Below are 12148 nucleotides of genomic sequence, written 5' to 3'. Positions count from 1 at the left end.
TTTTTAACCCCTTAAAGTTAAAAGTTTAACCCTTTAGGTCTCTGCTCATTATTATTTTTACTCCGAAAATATCACTACTATTTTGATCAATAAAAAAATATATCACAACTATGATAATATATATAATTAACTATGTTTTAGTTGAATTTATGAACTGTTACAATTGACCCCGTAAGTGGGGACAATTGTAACAACTGCACGACTGTCAAAAATTGTTAATAACTAATATAATAATATTTAAAATCAGGTATTTATTTTTTTTTCTAGTAGAGGATAGTCTACTTTATTCGTCTGTCAATTAATACTAATAATATATTGGATTTTTTGTTAGTTAAAAATAGTAAAGTAAAAAATTTTACAATTGACCCCACTCTCCCCTATAGAACGCTAAAAAAGTTTGGTTACTGAGAGCAGACATACGACTGGAACCTAGCGTTTGGTAGCTGGGCAAGACATGCGCCCGCAAAGGGTTAATTATTATTTTTCGATCTCCAATCAGTAAATTTTTATTTCGTTCTTGACAATGTCTCTAAAAAACTAATGAAGAGTGATAATTATGAAACTTCCTGAATAAATAATGTTTAAAATGCTACTATGCATTTTAACGAATTAATTAGTTGCATCTCCGCAAATGTATTTTAAAACTTTTTTTCATTTCCAGCACTTATACCATTAAACTATGTTAATTACCACCATCTTCTGAGTAAAAAATTAAAGCTACACTCCGAAATTCTAAAAGTAAGCAGCAAAATAAAATTTGAATCCATAATTTGTTAAAATCGAATCAGAAATTACTTCAGGCCTATGGCAGAGTCAAATAATTAAATTAAGCAATGCCAAATACTTCAAACTATAGTTACGACTAATTATGAAATATGAAAATGTGATTATTTCCGACAAAATGCTTACCAATTACTTCGCTTCTGAGTTTAGCTGCTAAACTTTTCCTAAAGGCTAATGTTTGGGGATCCACTTCTGTTGTTTCTTCTTTCAAAATTTGCCTTGCAGCGCGAGCAGATTTTGGTCTTGTTTGAGTAATAACTTCATCGGCATTGGAGAGTCTTCTGGCGCGTTCTTGTTTCTTCATGGCGAGGATTCTGTCTCTCTGTTGGCGCAAATAATTTTGCCGCTTCTCCAGTTCCAGTGGTGTAATCTCTACCTAAGAAAAATTATTTCTAATTAGTATTTCACAACGATTCGATGAGTATTTATGCTTGCAAAATGTATAAGAATAAAAACTCTGATAAGGAATCTGCTACACTGGTTTTTGGGAGAAGAAATTTTCCCAAAAATGCTGCAGAATATTCTCTTGTTAATGATCTCCTTCTTTCCTACTAATAACATATTAGTAAGAGAACATGTTTTTAATTTTGTAATGTTCAGAAATGTCAAAAATAATTTTTTTAATTGATTTTAATAAAACTATTTAAAGAGTGTTCATTGTTTTCAGATTTTATAAGATTAAAACCGGTTACTAAGGTTAACTCGGCGTTGTTTCGGGGTATATTTTGCTGACTACTGAGATGAGTTGGATTAAAATTCTTTGATTTTCTCCTCTAGTGCCAAGATTATTCCTACGGTCCTAAGCCCCGCTTCGCGGGTTGGCTGGCCACCTGCGGTGAATATACGGTTCTAAGCAACTGACTAGTCATTGAAGACATTTTGTCTAAACATCAAAGAATGACATAAAAACATAAAATTTTAATTTGTATGTAGTTTCTATGTTTTATTTCGTAAATTGCTTTGTATAGCCTGAGTGTTTAGGGGCGCAAATGAAGCTTCACTATTTTGAAATGCGTGTTTTCCCAAGTATTGCTGCACTCGTAGTAATTAAAAATAAAAGGGCGAGAATAGCCTTGTTGGTAGTGCTTTGAGCCCACGTCCAAGGGGTCGTGAGTTTGATCCTCGCCGGCCGAAGACTTCCCGTGTGACTGGTGCACGTTAAATCTGTCTGGTCACAAAGTCCTCCATGTTCCCACAACATATCTCTGGGGGTACTGAATTGGAGACTGATCATTCTATGGTTCAGGTCAAAATTACGATCTGTGGATAAATGAATGAATGTATGAATGAGTGCCCCCTATAAAAGGGCTGTAATGTGTGTTTGACTGAAGTCGTATTCTTGGTCATGGATGGCGCCAATGTAAAACAAGAAACATTCTATTCCCTGAAGCATCACGGCTCCACTATTTAACCCTTGTAGTTTTTCTACTAATGACAGGCAATGAACTTGAGCAGGATTCGAACCAGCAACCACATGCGTCACAGTCAGGCACGGTGGTAACCGCACGGCCACTTGGCCAATTTATCTATTGTAGTGGAAAATTTATTGGTGGAAGATTACGAGATCTTTATTTCTTCATAAGCTCGCACTCGTGTAAAAGTCAGTCAAAAATTGAAAAATTGAATTGCTTGAATTGAGTACTTGCAACTCACGAAGAAGTGAAATGATTAAGTCTAACCATGTGATTTAAATCAGGTTTAATTGAAAACCTTTAAGTAACGTCACGAGTGTGTGTCGAATCTGATAGACTTCTGAATCGACAAATATCCCGATTTACCAACCATGACGTCATTTACAGGTATCCAATTATTATAAATAGCGAATAAAATGCGAGTGTAGCAAAAATAGTGTAGCAAATTAAATAACTCCTTTTTTTGAGCAAGCAGTGAGAAGAGAGCGGAACCTCTTAGCTTTTTTTTAAAAAATAACCTTGAATATTAATAAATTATTTCATAAGCTATGTTTAAGCAATAAATATTTACGACTGGTTCGGTTACCCNCGGTCCCCCCCCCCCCTCATAAAATATCCCAATTATAAATATAATTGAAAAAATCGATATTTCAGCGAAGCAAATTAAAAGCGTTATCAAAATCTGGTGAATCATCATAAAATTAAAATAAAAAGCATTAGAACCAGTTCATTTGACTGTCAAAAGCAAATAGCGTCACCAATAAATTACGTAGGTTCAAGTAATCACGAAAGATTGCGCAATAATTGACGCTAATAAATTTAAAATCAATTAAATTCTGACAATTATAAAATTCAACTGAGATAATTTATTAATTTTGAATTAGGTGGTATGAAAACATACAGTAAAGGTGGTATTTAGAGAACACTTCATTTAAAAGAATAATGTGTACCTGAGGCTGCACGTATGGGTTCGAATCTCCCTCTGACCAAGGCCTTTCATTGGGAAGCTTCAAAGGTGGAAGCTCATTAGTAGATACTTTTACATCTCCTGCCAGAGAATCATCTTTTGCGGCATGTGCTATTCCTTCGTCCCTATTTCCTACAATTTCATCAGTTGCGTCACTGGAAGATTCGATGGTCTGTTCTACTGGTTCTTGCTCCACAGGAGAATTCTCTACAACAGAAACTGCTTCGAATTTTTCCTCGATAGTAGCGCCATCTTCCGTTTCGACTGGAGATACTTGCGGAGATGGCTCCACTGCTTTGTCTTCAGTTGGAGAATGAGAATCATTCGTTTCTTCTTTGTCCCTGACAGCGTGCTTGATAGCCTTTATAAAATATCAAACATGTTTAATCGAAAGGAGTACCAGTTTTGAATTGATATAATAAAAACTATTTGTGGGTATTTCCTTGCTGTTAGAGTGTAGTTTTAATCAATATGCAAATCTTAATTCAAAAATTCAGCAACTTAACTATTTTCTAAATGATATTTGATGCTGCGGTATCTAGCGCAAAAGCTGCTCTAATTTTTTATTATAAGCATAAAAACTACCTGCAATCCAAGGAAAAATTTGTTGTCGTTTTTTCATGTACAATACTTATTCAAATCTCATTTGACTAAAAACATGACAATCACTCATTTCTTCTCTGTCCCTGATAGCATATTTAATATCCCTTAAACAATATTAAACATATTAAGTCAAAAGAAGTAATCATTTTTGAAATTATATAATATTATTGATACTGTTAATTGATATTTTTGCTGTTAGGTAGTAGTTTTAATCAACACTCAAAGCTTAGTTCAACAGCTAAACCATTTTCCACAAAAATACTTGATGTTGCCGAATTAAGCATATAAGAGGTCTAATTATTTTATCAAAAGCCTACAAACTGTCTCCGTTACCCCAATAAGAGCCTGGATTTTTTCGCCACAATATTTTCTGAAGACTGGAAACGTGATCATAATTTTTACCCAAGCTGCAATCATATACAGAATCGTTCCTCAATCACTTTTTTTTACATCTTGACAAAGCTGAAGTTACTAGAACCTACAAGTTAGGAGTTAAAAAAGTATAAAGTTAAAGGGCATTGTCATTATCTGACAAAACCTTATCGAGTTCAATCAATTTCAGAACTAATTAATAGTAAAATTAACTAAATAGTTCCAATGGAGGGCTGTTATTCCGGAATTGTTACTCCAAAAGTTGCTTATTCCTAGTTACATTTAAAGATCGCAAGCATCTTGACGTCATGAATATATATCTAAAGATACCTACCTGTTCGAGAAGTTCTTTTTCCTTTTTTGCTTCAGTTTTCATCTTCTCGTGTAAAGCGATATCTGCTGGAGCCATGTCATTCTTCCGCATTGTTTCATCTCCATCCTGGGCTTCATTTATGGCCTTTCTGGAGAAATAGATGAAAGCAGGTAAAGTTAAGACAAAGGCATAATAAATATCGTATGTCTTTCATCTAGAAAAGAGCAACTTAGAAAAAAAGCTTAACAGTTATTATTAAAAGAAAAGTTGAAGTTTCTAGGGAAAGGTACCTGATATGAGACATGTGACCAGTGCAATACTGAAAAGTACCTCGCAGTGTTATTCTAAAAATATCAGAATGTTAACGAATTTACATATTTTTAAAAAGCTGCCCTAACACAGTATTTTACCAAAACGTATAAAATACCTAAGCTCTAATTGCTATAATCTTGAAACAAAGTTTAGTTTTTTGACAAAAAAGAATGTATAAAACGTAACTAAATTTGTAAAACGTAATGAATGTGTATAACGTAAATACAAATTCTAAAAAACGATTGCACTGTAATAAATAACCGTAAATTCTGCACAAAAAAAACATATTTTTTACAGAAAAAAAATTGTTTAAAGATATATATCTGTGCATTTTTTTTTATACGTTACCTCATGCGCGTCCAGCCTCTCTTTTTTTTTTTTTTTTTTTTTTTTNTTTTTTTTTTTTTTTTTTTTTTTTACAGACTTTTTCCGTATTTTTGACGATTTAAAGCTGTATTTCACGAAGCAGTCTTTCTCTGTAATCATAAACGGAATAATGATAATCACGGATCAAAACTATCGATTCAAATTCTAGTTTTTTGTCATGCAGTTTCGCTTACCGTATTCTTATTATTATTTTAACACTGTAAAAATAAAATTGAGATTCTACTTCATTGTCGAATGGATGCTCTACTTGATTATTATCTGTTTATATATGTATTTTTCTGTAAGTTAAATTGTCAGACATATTTATAAAGGTGGACCAATACAGTTTTATACGTTTTTACAGTTAAATATGATTTCAATAAGTAAGACTTTTAAGAAAAAAGACAGTTAAAGATTCTTCTTCAATTAACTAGAGCCGCTGTGGCTCAAGGGTCAGAGCGATCTCTTCGATTGAGGTGATCCGGGTTCGAATCGGGATGTTAACTGACCATGCGCATTGAGCTCAGTAAATTAGCCATTTTTTCGAGTTTTTTTTTTAAAAAATAAAAAAAAATTATTAAAATAATTGAGTTTTTTTTTTTCTTTTTCAAAATAATAGCACTTGTCTGCTTGAAATTCAGGAGTCCAGAATGCTCTCAAATATTTCAATATACTGTCTTTTGAAGTTACAATTTAAAATGAAGCCAAAAAATACACGCAAAATATAATAGATACAAAAATTTTGTGATAATGTTTTTTATTAGTATTATTAAAAATATTTTGTTTTTAGTTTCTTTCACGCCATTACTCGTTTCTTGCAAAATTTTGGCTCAGAATTTGATGCGAAAATCTTCCCTTCATTAGTTCTAAAATGTATTGACATACACTTGAACTGTGACTTTGTCAACACACAAAGAGAAGCTCACGCAATATAAACTGTTACGCTACATTCATGTGCTATATTATTCCGATTTGATTCACCAAAATGTTAATGCAAATATTCTTAATATAATGCAAATATAATGTAAATATTCAGTGCAAATATTCTTACAAAACGTTATAACTTCACTGAGAATTTAATTCAAATAAGTAAACATCTGGTTTACAAACCCCCCAAATAGAGACTCTCCAAATATAAGCTGCGTATTAGATAAATAAAGAAGCTTACTTTATGACTTCTTCAATCTGTGATTCATCTTCCTTCATTTGTGGTGTTGGTTCCATACAGTTAGGTATAGATCCTCTCTTTTGAGTCAAAAACTCTAGAGCCTGTAACTGTAACTCTAAATTCTTTTGAGTCATCATTCGTTTGAAAATTTCAAAATCGTCTGCAGCCCATACTTGTTGAAACAAACTCTGAAATAATTCGCGTTTATTAAATAAGTTAAGAGTTAAAAATAAGCAAAATTGGGATCAGATAGCGTATTTTGATTCTACTGCTTTATAAACTTTTTCTTATAAAGATTGTGCTAGAATTTACTTTAAAGGTCAAACTCAAAAGAATATCATATTATTACTGCTAAATAGAAGAAAATTCTTGTACAATAGAGTTGCCCAAATCAGAGGCTGAACTAGATCGGTGTTCCCCTATCATTCAATCAATCAATCAATTTCCATTTGCACTATTCTTGTTGAACGATTCGTATTCATAGCACAATAGAAATGAATTCCTATTTGTAGCATTTTTAAGTGATTGATCATTGATGTATTTCCAATTGACAGATAAGTGAAGTGACGTCAGCTTAGACATCTCTATATCGAGACTTGAGTGTTTTCTTAAACAATTGGGTATACTATACCCTACGTCACAGATCGTGTTATTCCTACTAAATTTAACTAGTAAACAGCATTTTCTGCGAACCTGATTTCTAGCAACAAGTAAAAGCATCAAACGAAGTGTCTTGTTATAAGTCGCTACTCGCCAGGTTGGAATTGTATTAGTCTAGTTCCTTTGGAAATAATTTATATTGTTGTTTTACCGAAGTTTATGAATTTAGTAAGCATATTTAAAACTCAGTTTATTAATTAAACTAAAAGGTAAATGTTATTCCTAGTAAGTGGAAGTAGTTGTGCCTTTTTTATATTATACCCAATTACTGTTTAACATTTATTAAAATAATAAAAGATCTTTTTAAATTTCAAAATTTTATGCTACATTTATTTAGTCAAACCAACAATATTAATTTGATTAATCAAAGTAATTTATCTACACCAGTCAAATGGTCGTTAATAAAAATGCGTGCCTAACTATAATGCCTATAACTCCCCCAAAACTAAATTTTACTGCATGAAATGATTCAGTTTTACGAATAATATGTTATCTTCATAACTGATCTAAGTTGGCAACAGTTACTCATTACTGTTAGGTCAAGTTTAGCCTATCTTTAGCCAGTGCCCTCTATGTTTATTCTGAAAATGGCATAAAACTTCAATCTAGAGAAAAGCCACAATTTTGTGAAAATATAAAATGCTTATGGTCTAATTTTTTAATATTTAAAAACTTACTCCAATGCTGCATTATCACGTCTCATAACAATTTTCAAAAACTGAAAATAACGCAGTAATCTTGATAATTTTCATCTCGGTGGGGAAAATGTCTCTAAATTGGAGGTTTATAAAAAAGTAAAATAACTTTTAAAATATTTAAGTTATTTGTCCGTTCTAAGTCCTAGATAATTCTTTACGGCAAGATGGCATATATAGTTTAAAATTATACTTTTCTTCAAGTTAAAGGCACTTAAATTGTGGTTTTTTTTATTTTCCTTCATGTTAAAATAAAGAATCAGGGGTCCAATAATTTGGCGATAATTTTGGCGATAACTGATGAGACCTTGTTTCTGGTTACCATGATATTCTTTGCTCTCACTGATATGACGTTCAGGTTACCGCAACTTTTATTTACCGTTATGTGATTGGTTCTTGGTTTATTGTCATATATGCTGGTTTATTTTCAAATCGCTAAGTAGTATTAGAGATGCCACCGATAGTAAACTATTACCATAACTAGTTATGAAAAATGGCATCTATATAACTAGTTGTGAAAATTCAGGGTAGGATGGGGTATCCTGATTCTACTGCTATGTAAAGCTACTTTTTAACATACATTGCGCTTTATTTTACTTTACAAGCAAAAAACAAAGAGCATTTGGCGCATTTGAGGGGGGGAATGGCATTTGAGGGGAAAAAATTATTCAATATTAAGTCTCTAATGTTCTTTTAAAAAGAAAAAAAACATTTCGATTTAACACTTATTAAAATAATATTTTTTTTTTAATTTTCAGAACGTTATACTAAATTCATTTATTTAAATATACCTACAATATTTAATTTAAATATTCAAAGTATCAATTTCATCTACACTTGAAATATAGACGCTGCTAAACATGCCTAAAAATCCCACGAAACTGAAAATTCTATACTTGATTGTAAAAGAAAATATATATAAGAACTTAATATCTTTTCCTTTCATAAAAGATATTCAATGGAGACTTTTTATATTTTTTATTATTATATTTATGGAGATATTTTATAGAAAAAGGGCATCTATATAACTAGTTATGAAATGGGATATTATGATTCCACTGCTGTGTAAAACTTCTTCCTGGCTTACTTTAGTTTAGTTTCGCACTTTAATTTACTTTGCTAGTCAAAAACAAAGTTGTATTTATCGTCTTATTATTGAGATTAAATGTACGGCATCTGCAAGAAAAAAATTTCTAATACAATATCAAGTCTCTAATGTTCTTCAATTTATCAGTTTTTAAAGAGTGAAAATTTTTGTTTAATTATTAAAACTGCATATGTTTTTTTTTTTCAAATATATCTGCAATATTTATTTAATTAATCAAAATAATCTATCTACACTTGCAAAATGTGCGTATCTAGATATGATTAAAAAGGCCACATAACTAAATATTCCATACTTTATTCCAAGAAGAAATGTATATATAAAAGCATAATTTCTTTTTCTTTCATAAAAGATATTTTATGGAGACTTTTTTATAACTAGTTATGAAAAATCGCATCACACAAATAGCCTCTACACTCTCAATAGTAACTGACGACTCTTTTGAAGGCATTTTCCATTACTCCACTCGAATTCTCAGGAGTCATGACTTCGATTTCAATCCGAATGATGTCTTTTAGTTACTCCATTACTCTCGGCACCCTCAAAGGTTCTCGTTTTTCGCGAGAAAAAACGAGACCCATCTAATTTGGTGAATGGCGGACTGAATATTTCTTGTTATTTCTTTTTCAGAAAAAACTCGCCCTAATAACATTTTATTACAAAAAGTGAAGAAGGTTTTGACTAGTTAGTGTATAATAAGATTTCGAGGATTTCCATTTTTTTTTCTTCACATTATCGAACAATTTATAATCGATTTAAACAAAATCTTAGTTTTAAAAAAAAAATTTCAAAGGTTTTGTTTTCCAAATTCATATTTGACTATTTTTAAACTGAAGTGTAAGTAATTGATGAAATAGCTTAAATTAAACATTTATTTCACAAACTTAATGAAATTATTAATATTATTATTATTATTATTATTTGCTGGATACCCGTTCTTGGTAAGGATGAAAAAAAAATGATTATAAATCAGTAATAATCAACACCATGAAATCTTGCATAAAACTAAAAGACAAATACCGATACAATGAAGTAGTTTTCTTTTTTTTTTTAATTTGGTGCCCTACCTTAACTTTTTGTTATCAGATTAAGCAAAACATGGTTTTAGAAGTTCATCAATCTCCAAAATAAAGATTAGTTGTATTCATCAATATCCAAAATAAAGATTAGTTGTATTCAGTATCATTTAGCATAATGCTATTGCTCGAGATCAGCTCCTGTTGTTATTATTATTATTATTATATGTTATTTTAAGTATATAATTTCAAAAATACCAATAAAAATTTGAAACTCAATAAAATTTATTCCAAGTTTTTTTTTATCGATATTTATAATTATTAGGAAATTTAATTACAGACTAAAATAAAATACAAAAATTTCTGAGAGAGATGTTCGACTCAATCTTAGTAAAGTAACATATTTAATTAATTTATACCAAAAATGAAGTTTATTTGAGCTTTTTTCAAGGACCCTGTTATAAAACTCGAACAGTAAACCTAATAAGACATTGCTAAAGAGCCACGTTGAAAACTATAGGACGAACCCTAAACTGTTATTTAACCCTCTGATTCCGATAGAGNCTCTCCCTACCCCAAAAAAACAAGACCGTCACGAAACGACACTTGCCGTAGTTTGCTTGTAAATGTCTTTTCATGACGCTTCGGATGCAAGGGGTTAAACATTTGTCTCAGTGAGCACCCATGATTTTCAGGAGATTTATCAAAGCTGTTTATTTGTGAATTCACTGCAACCTTATTTGCAAAAGAAATTTACATTCAAGATTTTATCTCCTCATTTTCTAGAATTCTATTTAAGTTATTGCTGTAATTCTAAATTTAGTGACGATAAGCGTCAGAATATCTATGATATTCCAATAACCTGATGGAACTGGTTCATCGCTCTTTTGGTTGCAACAGAACATGACTTCTCGAACTCTTCTGGTGTTATTCGAAGATCTTCCATGTAACTTCCCAGCATAAAATCCACCTAGAAACAGTTTAAAAATTTAAACTTTTGCTACACAAAGCAGAGATGCCTACTGCTCCGGACACGCCATAATAATTTTAAAAACGGTAAATAACTACAGATTAAAATTTGCAAATATTTGACTAATTTTGCTTACTTTTTAACAGGTTTAACATGATTTACTGTGATAAAGTGGTGAATATATAAGCCTACGAATTATTTAGAGACAGTGGTAGATAAAAATTTAATTTATTAAACAAAGAATCACAATTCATAAACTACCACTCGATAATATTTATTAGCTTTCCGGAGCAAGTTGGCATCTCTGCGCAAAGGTATAATTTCGTTTACTTATTTATCTCTTACACTATAAAAAATACCTATCCAAATTTGATGCTGAAAAACTCGAAAAAATTGTGCTTTATTTCAATGTGATACAGAATACAACGGTCATACACGCTTTAAATGGTGTAGTTAAATCTAAACACCAATAATTAATAAGGCTTACACATAGTTAGATTCAATTACTCCATTCACGGCTAGCAACAGGCCAGAGGACGTGTTGTTGCCGTTTTTGAATTTTCCGTAAATTTTTGTAAGAGAAGTAAATTATGATTTTATTTGTCTTAGAAGTAGTGATATAATCGATGACAGAAGACTCCATCCACTCATAATTATTAAATTTACTTAATTATGAACATCATTTCTGAAGATATAAACATTTTTACTTTTCGATCTATGATGGCAGCCAAAGAAGCCTAGTTAGGCTTCGTTGGTAAGTCTAGCTAAGCCTAGCTAGTTATAGCTAAGCCTAGCTAGGCTTAGTTATCAACCTCAGTACGTGAAGTGCGAGTTTCAAGATCATACTCAATTATTTACCAAAGGTATTCAATTTTCTTGCCGGATTGATTTCACAAACTACACGTGTATATAGTTATGAAAATCCTGTGTATTTTTAATAATAAAGATATTTATGTTCTCATAAATGATTTTATAATATTTAACTTCTCTTATATTTATTCGCTTCGCTTAATATTTAGCTTTTGTATCATAAATTAAAGGTAAAGAAAACGTTTACGTTTTAGAATGTACTCAGAACTCGTAAGTAACATGATTTTAGAATTGATAAAATATAAGCTAGAACAGTGTTCCTTGATAAACAAGTAAATAACTTTTCAAATTGTAGGATTGATAAATACAATTTCGTACGATTAAAAGCATCCCAGATATAATCAAAAGTTTATGGAAAAGGAATAAATTAGAGGTCGTTCAAATATTACGTAAGCACCTAATGGAGGGGGTGGTTTGTGGTTCGCTTATTTTCGCAGTGCTTACGTGAAATACCCTCAGTGGCAGACGGATCGTGGGTTAGAGTCCCTCTGGTGTCAGGCTATCCGTGGGAGGCTCTCGTTGTCTTCCTTTCCATG

The 12148-nt window shown here is 31.2% G+C and overlaps 1 protein-coding gene across 1 annotated transcript in view; it reads right to left on the bottom strand.

The window, feature by feature from the left end:
• Nucleotides 1-12148, bottom strand: part of LOC107453291 (cilia- and flagella-associated protein 36) — a 31196-nt gene that overhangs the window by 7504 nt on the left and 11544 nt on the right. Inside the window, exons 3-7 of the mRNA XM_043049860.2 lie at nucleotides 10635-10742; nucleotides 6297-6484; nucleotides 4472-4598; nucleotides 3146-3523; nucleotides 910-1159 (exon numbers count right to left, since the gene is read on the bottom strand). Coding sequence (XP_042905794.1) covers nucleotides 910-1159; nucleotides 3146-3523; nucleotides 4472-4598; nucleotides 6297-6484; nucleotides 10635-10742 — 1051 coding nt within the window. The remainder of the gene's footprint in view (nucleotides 1-909; nucleotides 1160-3145; nucleotides 3524-4471; nucleotides 4599-6296; nucleotides 6485-10634; nucleotides 10743-12148) is intronic.

This window comes from Parasteatoda tepidariorum, chromosome 8, assembly GCF_043381705.1.
Source record: "Parasteatoda tepidariorum isolate YZ-2023 chromosome 8, CAS_Ptep_4.0, whole genome shotgun sequence".
NCBI lineage: Eukaryota > Metazoa > Arthropoda > Arachnida > Araneae > Theridiidae > Parasteatoda > Parasteatoda tepidariorum.
The sequence above is the reverse complement of the archived record's forward strand: the minus strand, read 5'-3'. Positions and strand labels throughout refer to the sequence as shown.